At 37.5% G+C, this 15,894-nt stretch overlaps 1 protein-coding gene across 2 annotated transcripts in view; it reads right to left on the reverse strand.

Moving 5' to 3' along the window:
* st14a (ST14 transmembrane serine protease matriptase a) overlaps window positions 1-14,087 on the reverse strand; it is a 20,010-nt gene extending 5,923 nt beyond the window's left edge. Inside the window, exons 1-14 of one of the 2 annotated variants that reach the window (XM_079620019.1) lie at window positions 13,824-14,087; window positions 13,212-13,311; window positions 7,787-7,946; window positions 7,560-7,690; window positions 7,405-7,475; window positions 6,141-6,307; window positions 4,694-4,726; window positions 3,369-3,603; window positions 3,112-3,248; window positions 2,897-3,000; window positions 2,701-2,792; window positions 1,360-1,496; window positions 1,080-1,184; window positions 855-962 (exon numbers count right to left, since the gene is read on the reverse strand). In XM_079620019.1, coding sequence (XP_079476145.1) covers window positions 855-962; window positions 1,080-1,184; window positions 1,360-1,496; window positions 2,701-2,792; window positions 2,897-3,000; window positions 3,112-3,248; window positions 3,369-3,603; window positions 4,694-4,726; window positions 6,141-6,307; window positions 7,405-7,475; window positions 7,560-7,690; window positions 7,787-7,946; window positions 13,212-13,256 — 1,525 coding nt within the window. In that variant the 5' untranslated portion in view covers window positions 13,257-13,311; window positions 13,824-14,087. Of the gene's footprint in view, window positions 1-854; window positions 963-1,079; window positions 1,185-1,359; window positions 1,497-2,700; window positions 2,793-2,896; window positions 3,001-3,111; window positions 3,249-3,368; window positions 3,604-4,693; window positions 4,727-6,140; window positions 6,308-7,404; window positions 7,476-7,559; window positions 7,691-7,786; window positions 7,947-13,211; window positions 13,312-13,576 lie in introns of both variants that reach the window. The other variant, XM_079620020.1, reaches the window with a different exon arrangement.
* Window positions 14,088-15,894: the final 1,807 nt, after the last annotated feature.

The following is a 15,894-nucleotide window of genomic DNA, read 5'->3' on the forward strand; positions in this document are numbered from 1 at the left end:
TGATATTTCTAACTATTAAATCATTTCTAATTTTATATATTCTTGACTCTCCACCTGATCTAGAACAATTTCAATTAAGCTTTATAAATAACCAAGTAAACTAAAATGCTGATTTTTTTTTTGGTAGAAATGGCTAGAAATCTAAAAGAAAAACTATAAAATGTACAGAATGTTTGGTGAACAACTGTTAAACTGCATGCAGAGAATTGTGAGAAATCATAAGCCGCGTAAATTACCCGGAACAATTTGTCCCAAATTAGTCCGGTGACGTAGGACTGTGCGCTACTTTACAGTTTGATTTCATCCTCCGCATATAAGCTTAATAAAGCCTGAACCTCGTCATCGGTCCACCTGTCGTACTTTTTAAACTCCATTGTTGATTCGAATAGCAAACAACTGTTACAGACTTTTTAAAATGGTGGTTGAAATAAAATGCTACGTGGAGTCAACCAATCAGCATGTTCAGCGCCCAAGTCCCGCCCCTAAAAGTTCATTAACTATGAAAAAGTACTACCTCATCAGCAGGGACTTTCTGAGGGGAAATGTTTTACCCCGAACTTCATTTAGACCCTGGTTCCTGCGGTCAAAACACACAGAGTACCACCCCACAGTCCATAATTCCCGGGGAAAATTCCTGCGGTGGAAACGCAGCTATAGAGAATGAAGAATACATCTAAGCTGTCTTCTAAAACTGACCAGATAAAGTCATCTTTGTTAATAGGATGTTAAAAAAAGCAATGAATTAAGATTTTTTTCTTTCATTACTTGTGGAGGCAGCATTCTTCAGGTTTCAGATGCAGCCAGAAAGAGATGAAGAGGAAGAAAAAGAAAAGATAGAGGACAAAGGGTCTTACCACAATTAATCTCATCTGTACCATCTCCACAGTCATTTACGCCATCACACAGAAAGAACATGGGCTTACAGAAGCTGTTTTTGCACTGGATCATGCTGGAGTCACATTCTGAAAAACGAACCATCCACATTCAATCACAGTGTATGCCTGAGCTCAAATTCACATTCAGAGGGCAAGTGTGCAATTGTGTGTTTGAATTAAAGACAATGTTCAAGGAACACTTACGGCATTTCTTCTCGTCGCTGCTGTCGCCACAATCGTTCCAACCGTCACAGCGCAAGGCTGGTTTTACACAGCGTTTGTTCTCGCACTGGTACATCTCCGGGCAGGCTGAGAGATTCAGAAACTGAATTTACTTTCTAATGTTCACATTGACACCACTTTAAAAATTGTAAAAGCACCAAGTCTATTTTTTCCACCTCAGGCCAGACTACTACTAAAATGGTCAAAAATGTGACCCAAGTTTTTTTTTTACCAGTTAACCATTTTTAATGTCTTTACTTACGGTCAGTGGGCTCATAGGCCTCATAAGTGGCGCTAAAACCTCGATCTACATATGATGAATCCGAGTAGAACACAACAGTCATCTTGCTACTGTTGCCGGTAACCATATAATTAGTTGCCAGCTGTCCACACAATTTGCTGCAAAGTAATAATAAGCATGTAAGTTAGAGCTGCAAGAGTATGATAAATAGAGTCTTATATTTTTCTTGTTTAAAATGGAGATCATAATTCTCCCATGATTCTGAACAGACAACTAAACAAAATAACATTTAATTTACTAGAGGTTCTGACAAATTGTTAATTACTGCAGTCCTGTAAAAAAATATATTACTGGTACATTCATTTTCATTTAAAAAAATCAGTTTGAATGTATGATTTAATAACTCATAAATACTTCACTTGTTTCATTACTGGACGAATCAGCGTTTTTTTTTTAACGAATTTCTTAAATGAATGATTCAATAAATACTGACACTTGTCACCACATACTGGCTTAATGTAACTGATACAGTCTTTATTTGAAACGTCAAGTAACTTTCATAAGGTGATTTACTTTATTTTGATCACTACCGTAGAATTATTGTAACACAGCAATATTGATACTGTGTGATTGAAAAACAAGAGAAGATTTATGAAGCTGTTAAATAAAATGACTTAACTTGACTACTGCTACCTCACTAAATTTGATCACATAAATTTGAAAATTAAACATTTGTTGTGTAACCTTTTCTTCTAAAAATAAATAAATCTTGTTTTAAGGATGTTTTTTTTTACTAGTAAACAAGACGAAAATACAGACTAAAGGCCCTTTCACACCGGACGCGTACACGAAAAAGCGAAACGAAAAAGCGAATAGTTCGCGTGCGAAATAGGGACAATTTGAGGAGTTCGTTCAGACAGTGGCACCGCATCTGACGAGACAAACCACTAACTTCAGGGAACCAATCGGTCCGGAGCAGCGTCTGGCAGTCTGCTGAGGTGAGGGCTACGTTTACATGCAATCAAATAAACAATCCACTGTGTGTGATTGGCTGAAGCCTTTTCTGTCGCCGCAAAATTAAAAAAAAAATCGACATCGAATCGAAAAAAAAAAAAGTCGTTTTTTCGCCGCAGCACATTCGCGTTCGGTGTGTAAGCACTCATTACACAACAGCTGATCAAAAAATAAAACCATCGCGCGAATTATTCGTGCGTCAAAATCGCGTCCAGTGTGAAAGGGCCTTAAGGTCCAAAAGCGAAATGTCCTGCTGTCATATGCTTTATCAGCACTCTTGGAGAAATGTCAGATCAATCAGATCGGAAAATAGACAATTCTGTGAAAAGTTTAACTTAAGTTACTGACCTCTTACCAGCAATCTGCACATAATCTGCACAACTCTCTGTTGAAACCATAAACTTGGGGAACTTCAGCTTGATGAATTTACCAGCAGGAACCTTTAATCAATAGATATGGATGAGTGCTCATAAAGCAGCAAATACTTTTTTAAAAGTGGTTCATCATGACATTAACTGGTTCAACATGAGCGTTTGGGCCTCACCTCGATGTTCCACTGACATGTTGTGTTGGGGGAGTAATAATTAGGAAAGTTCGGTGATTGGAAATTACCAGAGGGTCCAGTCAATGTACCACCACATGGTAGTTCTGTTAAAAGGGAAGATCCAGTGAGAGATTAAAAAAATATAACAGTAATGCATCCCCTACTATTAATCAGTCAAGTATGGTTTTGTTCAGCAAGCCAGGATTTATCTTTACCATCCCGCTTGATCTGAGAGACACGGGCTCTGAAACCAGGATAATTCCCATTGTCGTTGGTTACCAAGGTGACCAGCATAACATTACGAGTTGAGATGAAGGTTAGAGGATCACTGGGAGAATAGTAGCCACACTTCCTGTTTGAGAGAGAGAGAGAGAAACTCGATTATGTTGAAATTTCACACCTGGATATTTCAGTAGCTTATTCAGCCACCAGATGGCGCTACAGCCACAAACACAATTCACCATTCCCTTACTCTGCCAGTAGGAATTTGTCCATGGGGACCAACGAGTCATACACTCTCACAAAGTCATTTGCACAGTTTTGTTCCAGGTTGAAGGTGTCAAAAGACAACTTTAGCGCAAAGCCTTGGTCTCCCCGAAGCTGCCATTGCACAACAGAGTTTGGAGGATATGGGGAGTCAGGGAAACCCGGTGATTTAATGATCTCCTCCGCAGTACCTCTGGTGTGCTGGGAGAATCTCGTATTTGCTAGACATAAGGAAAACAAAAGGTTATTCCTACACATTTATTATTGGATACACTGTACAATAATAAGTATGAATGTGGTTAGGAAATTAAATCCTGTTCCAAAACCTCCTGAACTTGGGGTCCTATGATTTCTGCAATGCACAAAACAGGGACACGCCACATGACTTTGATTTAAAGAATCGCAAAATTTCATTTGAATACATTTTAAAAGATTAATTAAATAGTTAAGTTTCATGCATTCATTTGATTCCTACTGGTTTTGATAATAATTTTTTTATTAAATCAGAAAACAATGAATGCAGAAATATTTAAACGGACAACACAGAATTTCAGATTTTTTTAAATAAAATAAAGCATTTTATTAAGTTAACATTACTATTATTGTTCAAATAATAATATTTTTACATTAATTTTATAAAGTTATGCAAATCAATTGATTAGACATCCTTGTTATTAATAAAATGTAACTTAACTTAAACATGAATTCTGTTTTAGTAGTTCAGTTATTGATTGATCGATCCAAACTACTAAAACAGAATTAAGAAAAATTTAAACGTAAAACCCGGAATTATTTCACAGAATTTGGGGGAAAAAAATTTAAAACCATATTACTGCTTCGCTGTCTACACAAACTGAACTGGAACCAAAGCTTCTTCAAAGCTGTTCACCAAGCCTTATGATTAAATTTTATATTTGAAATCTGACAACTACTGTCTCACAAATTTAGTTTCTAAATGCTTAAATGAAGACAATCTTCTTCTTTTTTTTGCATTTTCAGGCTGGACAAGCCACTTTCTCCCATTCAGAGTAATAGGAGTGTAATATGAGCCTTTGTATATCTCAAGTCTTTTTAGGTTGCTACTTGCTATCTCTTTTTTTTTTTCACTAACCTTGTTGCAATGCATTATCAGACTGCTCATGGCGATGCTGCCTTAAGTTACCTTATGGAATAGACTTCCTGTCAGGACTCAGGAGCATACCTATGATACCTTAAATTGCCTATGATACCTTAAATTGCTTAATATGGAGGCAGTTCACTAGGTTTTGGAACAGACAGTATTTGAGAGATATATGTAATGGACTAACTTACTCCTGGCATTTGAGAACAAACGTGTGTCCAGAACTGTTAATGAAAAAAATTGACAGTTATAATGAATCTGGCTGAAGACAAGCATCTGTGCTTCAGTATAATGGACATTCAGGTTTTCCATGAAAGCATGCAGTCTAGACATCAGTATCTGGATGAATCTCACAAAACATGTCAAAAACCAGGTCACATTTCACCCCACACAAAAAAAGAAATGATAATTTCTTTAAATGATAAAATTTTTTTTTTTTTTTTTTGCTCAGGGGAAATTAAATCTTTCATGACAATAATGCACACTTCCCCCATATCTTATTACTGAAATGCAAAATAAAATAGCCGTTTACACGAAAAACCGGGTTTCAAAGTGCACGTTTTTGAAAATGATACCAATATCATCTTCACGAAAACTTTTTTTGAAACAAATTTTTGAAACCAGTGATGTCATGCGCATGTGTATTACGTGTTCAGTCTATAGGCGTGTAGTGTTTCTCGTAGTGTGAATAACAGCGCGTTTAGTCGCTTTCGCGGATCATCCGTGTGAACGAGAATAATTTTGACAACATTGTGGTTTGTACGAGGAAAAAAACTAAGGATAAACTTCAATTTTTAGCACATTGTTGTCGTGTAAATATACCCTAAAATAGACGTTGCTTATCGTCCTACATCCCATCATGCTCACAAAACTCAGGGCTTCTGGGTAGTACCTAGGATATCTAGGTCCACTAAAGGAGGGAGAGCATTTTCATATTTGGCTCTAAACTCTGGAATAGCCTTCCTGATAATGTTCGAATCTCAGACACACTCTCCCAGTTTAAATCTCTTTAGCCATACATTTACATAATGCATCTCATAAGTTATATTAGATCAAATTCACATTGACCATCTATTGCTCAAAATGTTATGAACACCAGCTAAGCTTATTATTTTACATTTGCTTTTCTGTTTTATCTCAATATGCCCATTCTGAGGTAACTAGAGACTACGCCAGCTGCAGTTTGGATCCAGCTTCTTAAAGGGATGGTTCGGAGTAATTTCAACCTAGAGTCCTTTGCACCATGACCTCGAGCCAAACCCTGATGTATATTTAATGCGGGTGCGGATCCAGTCGGGTACGTAATTAAACAAGTGCTGCTGTCGGACAACGGGTTGGGTGTTCGGTTAAGTACTGCGGGCGTGGGTTTACCAAACAGGACCCGTGCAGGACTCTGCCTCAGATGATGCCAACATACACAACTGCCTAATGTACTTTGACACAGTCACCTCTGATAACAGATTACTCTCAATTGTAATGTAGAAACATGCGTTTTCGGTTAAGCTGCTTTGAAAGTGCTATACAAATAAATTATGCAAATAGTTATTTTGATTTTGCAGAAAAATATGATCTACACATTTAGTGAGATTCATCCATCTATCCAAACTATGTAATGGATGTACTATGAATTCATATTACCTGAAGTCACAACATGATCGAAGATCAGGACACCTTGATTTGCAATTCTCCTACTTTTAGTGGAGCTGTAGGTGTTAGTTAAGTCGCTCACAGCCTGATCCACCGCTGCGGCCTGACCCACTGGAACAGTAAAATCTGACTCATAGTAAGCTATTACACTGCCCTCACTGCAGGGAGACGGAGAAACAGGCAACACTCAAAAGTCTGACCATATAACAATATAATAACCATAAGGGGAAAAAAGGACAATTATAATTTCACTGCAGAAACACTTCGATCACTGAATTCCTGTGGATAAATTTGTACTTTTTGGTGAAACCCATTTTTTTCACTTTTTGTAGAGCCTGATGAAAATTGGTTCTTGATGTGAATAGTTTTGTTGATGTCGCTGAACAATTTGCCTATTCATTCTGCTCTTTGACTTTGTGAATAAGCCTTGCCATGCAAGCAAATTAAACTTAAAGTGCCCCTATTATGCTATTTTAAGTTCCTAATTTAGTTTTGGAGGTCTCCTATAATAGGTTTACGTGCATCCAAGGTCAAAACATTTTTTTTCATATACATTGCAGCATCACCTCATTTCTTAAAGAGTCTAAAAATGGTTTGTTCGAAGATTCAGTCGCTCTGAACCCCTCCTTTCCGTGAGCCTACTTTGCTCTGATTGGTCATATGACACACTCTGTTGTGATTGGTCTACTGCTTACACCACGTGTTGGTATCAAAATGCTCATTACCATATCTGAATTTTAGCTCCGGAGGCTTGCTCAGTGCTTGATACACAGTGATACAAACATGAACGATAGTGTCGGTTGTTCCGTATTAATCCTCATCCTTTTGAAGTGCATGCAAAGTGGATTTGAAGGGCTGAAAAAGGCGTCTTCTCGACAAAACCAACCAAACTCTTCCAGGCCTCAGCTACAACTACAGTGTTTGAGGGCGGCTCAATGTAGACATCGAAGAAGACAATAGGCTGGCATTATGCAAATGTGTTACACTGTCACGTAGGTATGTAACAGGAAGTTAGACTGTAATTGCTGATGACTCGGTTCAGCAGTTTAGTATCAATTATTTCCTTTAGGAAACAATAACTTTATTTGTGGTGCACTTTGTTCTTTAAAACTTTCCAGACTTTCACATTCACAAGAAGCTATATTACACACTGCATGAAAGGTAATATTTGAAAATGCATAATATGGGCACTTTATGAGCAGGTACATGACCAAATTTTTCTTTTTAAAATGTGGACAATCAGATGTAGACGTACCTGAAGGCTTGAACTCTGGAACCAACATAATACTTTGTCAGTAGTGGAGATTCTGAGTACATTAATTTCAGCTGAATACAGAAATAAAAATAAAAATCAAAAACACTTTTCTTTGTTAACATTATGTGAAAAAGCAGCTTTAATTTAATTCTCACCTGAGATGAGACTTGTTTTGCCAAGTCTTGAAACTCTGCACTGTCTGGGTTTTCATACTCATTCACAAAAGCTTGATTTGTTATGCGAAGTGAGCCGGTGTAAATCTTCTGTAAATTTAAATCCTTCCGGACTGCAGGAGACATAAACCAACAAACATGTGATCAACACTGTCATGATTGACACTGGTAACAGTGTTATGCTGTCTGTGACTGCAGTATTGACTTACAATGGAAATGCCAGACCAGAACCCCTACGATCAAAGCCAAAACGGCTGCCAAGATCACCAGACCAACAATGACCCTAACTCTTGCAGGGCCCCTTTTCTTCTCCAATTTTTTATTATCTGATGCTGGCAAGAATGTGACACCTTGGTCCCAGTCCTTGTCCTAAAAGAAAAAGAGGCAAAAGTAAATTCTCAGTAAATTATATTAAATTCTCAGTACATTTCAGTGTCTCCGAAATGCTCCAGAATGCTGCAGCTAGAGTGGTCTTCAACGAGCCGAAGAGAGCACACGTCACTCCTCTCCTCACAAAATTGCACTGGTTGCCGGTTGCAGCTTGCATCAAATGCAAGTCACTGAGGTTTGCCTACAGAACAACCACTGGCTCTGCTCCCTTTTATCTAAACTCCTTACTTCAGACTTACGTGCCATCCAGAAACTTGCGCTCTGCAAATGAACGTCGTCTTGTGGTGTCATCTCATAAGGCACAAAATCTCTTTCTCTGACCTTTACCATCGTTCCCCTGCTGAAGTGCTTTCCTGTAGCTCAGTGGTAAGAGCATTGCGTTAACAATGCAAGGTTGTGGGTTCAATCCCAGGGGATTGCACATACCTATGTATAAATGTATAGGATAATGCAATGTAAGTCGCTTTGGATAAAAGCGTCTGCCAAATGCATAAATTAAATGAAATGATCTGCATAACTCAACCAGAGTGGCTGAGTCCGTGGCCATTTTCATGAAACGGCTGAAGACACATTTTTTTTCGGCAGCACTTGATCCATTAATACTAACACTTTCTATTCTATATCTATTTATATATATAAAAAAGTACTGCGTTAGATTAAACTGGGAAGGGTCATAGCACTTGCATATTGTTGTCCTATTGTTAGTTTAACTGCTTCTATTGTTCTCATTTGTAAGTCGCTTTTGATAAAAGCGTCTGCTAAATGAATAAATGTAAATGAGTAATTGATCAACAGTATACACTTTTTTTTAACAATATATGAGCTCCAACTGTGTGTAAATCAATTTATTTTATTATTATTATTATAAAAAAAACAGTCCTTCATAGACAAAACCAGTGCCCTGGGTAAAAATAAATTGTGCATGCAAAAATGTGGTTTGGTCTGTGAAAATTTGAACTGCTTTTACATTTACTCTAGTTACTAAATATTGTAATGCATGTTTATTTGGTCATTTAAGCAATACAAGTGAAGAGAATACGTTTTCAATATCGATTTGATCATACAGATGAATCATGCACAATAAGATAAGGAATGAGTATTGAGAATGTAAATCGTGTTGACCGAGATAAATCACACTGGGTGGGTACACAATCAGACTGATGACGGAAGTAGAAGGCATAACAGGAAATGCTATTCTGACCCTAAACTTTGAACAGTAGTGTAATTTGCTCTCTATGGAAGACTGACCTATAATTGTGTCTTTTACAACTGCTAACAAACTCTGGTATCTCAGAGTGCCGTCACATGATGTTGTTCATGACCTATATTCTATTTAATAAGCATCAAAAAATGTGCCAAATCAAAAAGTACCACCAAAGTCGGAAGTTCATGGAAACTCTTTGACTTCTGATTTTGCAATTACTGATACAAAGTTCCTAAAGAACAAATGTGGTTTTTCTCTTTCCTATCGCATATTTGTGACCAAAAGTTCATAAACATTTGACAATCTAACCATTGTTAATTAAATTTTCTAACATCAACAAACTGTCACATGGGGGTCATGACATGAGAAATCAAATTTGCCTTGATATTTTGGCATAAAGAGGTCTTTGCACCAATAAAACATCCTGCAAGTTTCATAGCTTTAAACAACATCCTCATTATAAATAAGGCATCACTTTAATTAAGCTCCAAAAACGGCTTGTTTTGATATTGCGGGATCTGTGACGTCACACGGGCAAATACATTTGCATATGCCTGCCTCCAGAGCAAGACATCAACAAATATTTTTTGTAAACGAGGCACAGTGTATGTGAGAGTTTGCAAAGAAACTTTTGTTGAAAGATGAAGCAGCCAGTTGTATTGGCTCCAAATGCAGCTAAATCACAAATCGTAGGCAAACTATTTCATAATGCTTTGTCTGTAAATGACGATTTTAAATGGATAATGTTTTCAAAACTCTGAGTTTCAACAGCTCCTGTGTGTGTGTGTGTGTGTGTGTGTGTGTGTTAGCAGCTCAGATTACCTCACACAGACAAGCACTAAAATGTCAGAAACTGTTCTGCCTTTTATGTTTAAACTGGAGTTGGACAATGATGGAGAGACTCAACAGGATGTTTCTGAATGATTAGTTGATGAATGTATGTTGCTGATGTGGAGTTAACTATCTTCAAGTCTTTGATATTCTGTCATGATAATCTCTCGTGTGGGAACCGTTGTAAGATGCACACAGAGTGACATGCTAGTGCATTTGTGTTACGTACTGTATTGCATGTGAAAACTAAAGACGGATGCGACAGCTTGAGCTGACTCACAAATGTGCAAGTCCTTAAAAAACGATTTCTTGAAAAGCAAATATCTTCTTTTGCTTTGAACTTTGCAGATGTTGTTTATGCTCAAACAGCAACATTACACACTAACTAAAGTTAGAAAAATTAAATAATCAACCACCCCTTTCATTTAAGTGAACTTATTAAAGTAATTTAAAAAATCCATGTCATGACCCCTTTAATAGTGCCGAGTAAAGCTGATGCCATTTTTAAGAGACCAGAATGATTGTTGTTCTAACTTCTTCCAATCAGACTTTTTGTTTTGGTTTGAATTTAAGACATTCAACTTTCAAGTTAATGAGTGAAGAAAGTCCAGCTGTAAATGAATGAACTCCACATGGGTTGAGCGGTCGACATTCTGTGACGACATGCATGATGCATGAAAAGCAGCTGATCACTAGTGAATAAGGGGATATCCCCGAGTCATTTTCTCTGTGCCAGTTTCATTTGTGGGGGTGTTTGGTCATACTAGTAATGCTAACTGCCGTAAGCATGTCGTAACAGATCTGTGGAATGCGTTCAGGCGGCACGTCAGACAAATATAGAATAACATTCTGTGGTGGTGATGACCATTCAAAACACATTAAATCCTCAGTTCTTCCCATGCCCTCCGAAACATTTCACCTGATCTACATATGACTAGTAGTGTTGTTTAAAAAAGGCAGCTTGCCCAACTTTAAAACAAAAAAATCTACAGCAAAGCTATTCAAAGTACCAGTAGTTCTTTTTTTTTAAAATACCTTTTATATCTTGATCTTTTTTACAAACCGAATTCCTGAAAAGTTGGGACGTTTCTTTACATTTGAATAAAATGAAAACTAAAATACTTTCAAATCACATGAGCCAATATTTAATTCACAATAGAACATAGATAACATAAATGTTTAAACGGAGAAATTGTACACTTTTATTCACTAAATGAGCTCATTTCAAATTTGATGCCTGCTACAGGTCTAAAAAAAGTTGGCACGGGGGCAATGGCGGAAAAAGCAAGACATTTTGAAAAAATTCAGCTGGGAGAACATCTAGCAACTAATTAAGTTAATTTATGTCAGGTCAGTAACATGATCAGCCTTTTCTGGAATTCGGGTTGTATATCTTTATAACTTTTTTGTGTTAAACATACAAACTTAAATATTGTCACAATAAATACAAACAAAAAATAAAATGTGAAACCACCCTAACTTTTGTGAAGGGACTTCACAAAGGGACTCATATTTTGAGCCGGTTGTGTCACTACTTTTACTTCCTAGTGCTTCGCAACTAGTGACATACCAATATTTAGTCAGGGTAATTATCATTACCAAAAACTATTTAAAACATTTCTGTTAGTTGGAAAAACTTAAACTAACCTGAAATAGGTTTAAGTTACAGCACTACAATTATTACCTGGAAATAAATAAATAGCTAAAACTATAAATCATTTATTTTTAGTAATTATTAATAAATTAAACCTACATAGCAATAAAAAAAATAAAAAAATAAAAATGTCAAAAGCACATAACAAAAGTACTAAAAACTACTTAAAATTAAAAGCCAATTCAAGATATTAATATTAATACAACTATGACAAAACTAAAAAAACACTGATTTACTAATACCAAAAACAGCCTTGTCAAAGGGCTTTCACAAATATTGTGTAAAATGACTATTCATTTTATTTTCACACTGTAGTCTGTGTCTCATTTGCTATTTTAAATAGTATAATACACTTACTGGTATTATTTCGGCCAACAGTCACCCAGTACACTGAAAAAAACTATTTGGTGTAGGACTTACTTTTGAAAAAATTTAAGAAACAGCAAATTTAATTAAACATGAAATTTTGAAGTAGAAAGAATGAAATGGTATTTTATTTTCAAATGTACTCCAATGATCTGCTTTGTTTACAATTTAGGCAAATATTTTTTTCCCAGTTTACCCTAGATATCATCAGTATCAACATTGGCTGTTGAAAACCCCATTTCTTTCACCACCACTACATATCACCAAACTACGACTGTTTTGAACCTAATCCTCAAGACGACAGCTACCAATAATCACAAGACATAAAAACTGCTATTGTGGACTGTCTGGAAGCACTTCATTTAGGGTCTTTTGAATGTCCATTGACACCCTTTTCTCAGAGACGACAATGAAGTAGTCAGCAGAACGACTCTCACACACTCCTATGGATGATCTAAAAAATCCCTTACACACGCCAAACTGACCGAGATGGAAACAACAGTGACCACAGACAGGAAATGAGATTGGCAGATTTTAAACAAACAAATGGTGTGAAACCTCCAGTGATGGCACGCCGCACGCTTATACGTTTGGTAACTTAATAAGTTTTGCCCACTAAAGAGCTCAAACATCAGGTTATGCGATGTGTCACTCTGTCATTCATTGCATCATAAGGCCTTTTAGATCAAAACGTAGAATATTACCAATACTAGCAGCTTTTATCTTGCTCTTTTGAAAGAAAGACCAACCAAATCACAAAGAAGGCTCAGCTAAATGAAATAGAGCTGAACATAACTAGAATAATGTGTAGCCATGCCACTATGAACTATGAAGTTCTTCTTCATTTTCAACGCATTTCCAGGCCTGGAAACCACAATTTTATGATTATTAACCTGGTTCCCATGAGTGTGGCAACCTTGATGAATATGGGTAGGCCTAGTATCAATACTGTTTAAAAGGGAACTGTTATATAACCACATCTCTAACTAATCAGGCTAACCATCTTGTTAAGAGTTTAAAATTTCCACCTCTTGCAGTTCTTATTTTGAGACAACAGGAAATACATTCATGCGAGAAAAAATACCCACAGCACAGTTTTTGGAGCATAAATGTGAGATTCAGTTCTTCGTTAGATGTTTAAAGGTGCTTGGCAGGTTGAAAAATAACAGGTTAATATGGCGAAACTTACCGAACGACCGGGAGTGTATCGCATTCCTCCATCCATAGGGTCCATGTCCGAGAGACCACCGGCAGAATATCAACACACCTTTCTTCTCACACTTCCACTTCTACTGACAAAATAAGGCGAGTAATTGTGTATTGAGAGGGGAAAACAGACTTGGTATTCTCAGCTGAAGTCAAACAAGTGTGGAAAACAACAACGCCCATAACAAGTGCACGCGGCAACAAAATAAAACATTCACCCGTCCTAAAAAACAACTTCCATATGAACTTTCGAACAAACTAAGACGTGTAAATCACGAAAACGAAATTACACGATTAAACCGAGATCGATTTTTATCTTCCGCAGAGAGTGAAGTTTGTGTCGTCTACCTGTGAGATTTGAAGATATTTCCGGAGAGATTGGCGATACAATGGGAGTGACTAACGTTAGCTCAAGCGATACTGTCTCTACAGGTGTGCACTTTACCTTTAAATCAAATTCCACACTACAAAAAACCCTCAAAGTAAGGTGAATACATCCGCTAATATTTTAAAACGACCGTAAAGTTAATTTTAAGTACGTATATGACTGTATAACGTTAGTATCGATCCGTGTTTCGGCTGCGGAGTGACTCACCTTACGCGGGTGTGGACGTCGTCTCAATCTAGGGTGCTGCCCTGCTGCCTACTTAGACTGCATGTTTGGCCAGCTGGTATGGAACGCGCTTATTGGGCCGAAGAGGCTGACTAGGTAGGGAGCGTTCTAGGGTTTGAGACGTGCAGTCGAGTCTGTATTCAGCTTGATAAAAACTCGACATACAGGTTTCTGTTGCATGAAAATGGCGTTTCCACAAAATAGTGCTTACTGGAAAAACTGACGACGACTAAGCTTTTCACATGCAAATTAAATATCAGTGTTATAGCCTTATGTTCAAATGTATTTGCTTAATTCAATTAGGCCTACTGAATTTAAAGGGTAACTAAACACTAAACCAACTTTTTTTAGTTAATGATCTGTACGAATGGAGCTTCATAAATGCTGTTCATTGATTCGAGTACTTTTTTTAACATTTGAGTATAAAGTGTTTTAATTTTCAAATATATGGTGTAAAAACGTCTGAGTGCTGCCCTCTTCAGGTTAAACGGAATCTCCTGAAGTAGGGGTACTCTCTGACGTAGGGTACTCTCTGACGCTGCGAGCTCACCACGCCCCTGGCAGCTCCTGGTATAAAAGCATCTGGTTCCGTCAACACCAGAGCGAGTCAGGAGCTGGAAATTGGAATTACGAGTATTGGAAACGATCAGGATAGCGTATTTTAGCATCTAGTTAGCATAGCATTTATATAGTTATTTAGATTATTTCGTGTAGCCTAGGTAGTTATTTAGCATAGTTGTTAGTGTTGTTAGAAGCATAGTTAGTTAGTAGCATAGTATTGCATCAGTTAGGATAGTGTAGATTTTTAGCATTAGCTTTATCTGTGTTTAGTACAGTGGTTAGGATGGTAGGTGTAGTGTTGCCGGTAGCAACAGCACTGCTGGACTGCATAACTTTCCACCAGACTTGGAAATTAGGCGCCAGTGTTTACATGCACTTGTGTGCCAAACGCTGCTCTTCCTGCATGGACTCCACCACCGCCGGCGCTTTTTGCTGGATATTTTTTTTCACATAGCGGCAAAATATGCTTAACGTAGGTCAATAGTAATAATAATCCACTCAGATACTGGCCCCATTCTCTCTTGCGCAGCTGCTTCGCTAGCATCGTCGGATGCCGATCGCGAGGCGGGAGTTAATGCGATGCGACACCGCAGTTTGAGCTCGCGGCTCGAATTGATATGATTTTAGCTCTGTGTCCACAGACAATTCCTCCACTTCAGGTGAGAAAAGTCCTCAACTTTAAATGACCGCTCTGTTGCAAAGCTACTTGCGTCACTCTCCATCTTAGCGAGTCTGACAGCAGCTGTCAATCACTGCAGGTCTGTCAATCACCCGCTCAGCCCCGCCCTCGGTTCGTCCGTTGGGCTCTGCCCACTTTTCCAGCATTTTTCAAATATTGCCAGTGGGTGGAGTCAGGCTCTGACCAGGGGTTTAGTTACCCTTTAAAATATGGCAAAAAAAATAGGGGAGAGCGGGATGGTTGCAACACTTTCTTTGAGTTTCTCAGTAACTGTTTGTAGGCCTATTGGAAACCAAAATTGTAATACAATATGCTCACATCTGACAGTTATCACACCGGTGCAACATGTGTACATGTGATGAGATATGTACAATTTTCACTTGAACAGACAAAGTCAAATGTTGCAACTGACCTATAGCCTACAGGGGACGGTTGCAACATTCATTAAAATGTTATAAAATCATTATTTAACATTATTTGTGCACAGACGGTGTCTTCACTAAGTTAAATTGGCTGTACAAAGAATATAAGGGGAAAATACACATTTTCAAGTAACTGTTAAGTTTACAGAACTGTGTTTATGTAAGTGAATGTTGGAATATATTCTTGCAAAGTTATGCAGTGGCAAATGGCAAAGTCTTTTGCCTCAGAGTTTGCCTCAGACCTCAGCATGTTGCAAATGTCCCTTTACTGACAGCCATGATAAAACTTGCTATGTTAGCTTGACACATGCTATGCCCTTTAGAAGCTAAGATGATATGGACTTTACAGATATAAAAAATGACAAAAAATGCTTCATGCAAAAAGTTTAGA

The sequence above is a fragment of the Phoxinus phoxinus genome (assembly GCF_949152265.1).
Source record: "Phoxinus phoxinus genome assembly, chromosome: 8".
Classification (NCBI taxonomy): domain Eukaryota; kingdom Metazoa; phylum Chordata; class Actinopteri; order Cypriniformes; family Leuciscidae; genus Phoxinus; species Phoxinus phoxinus.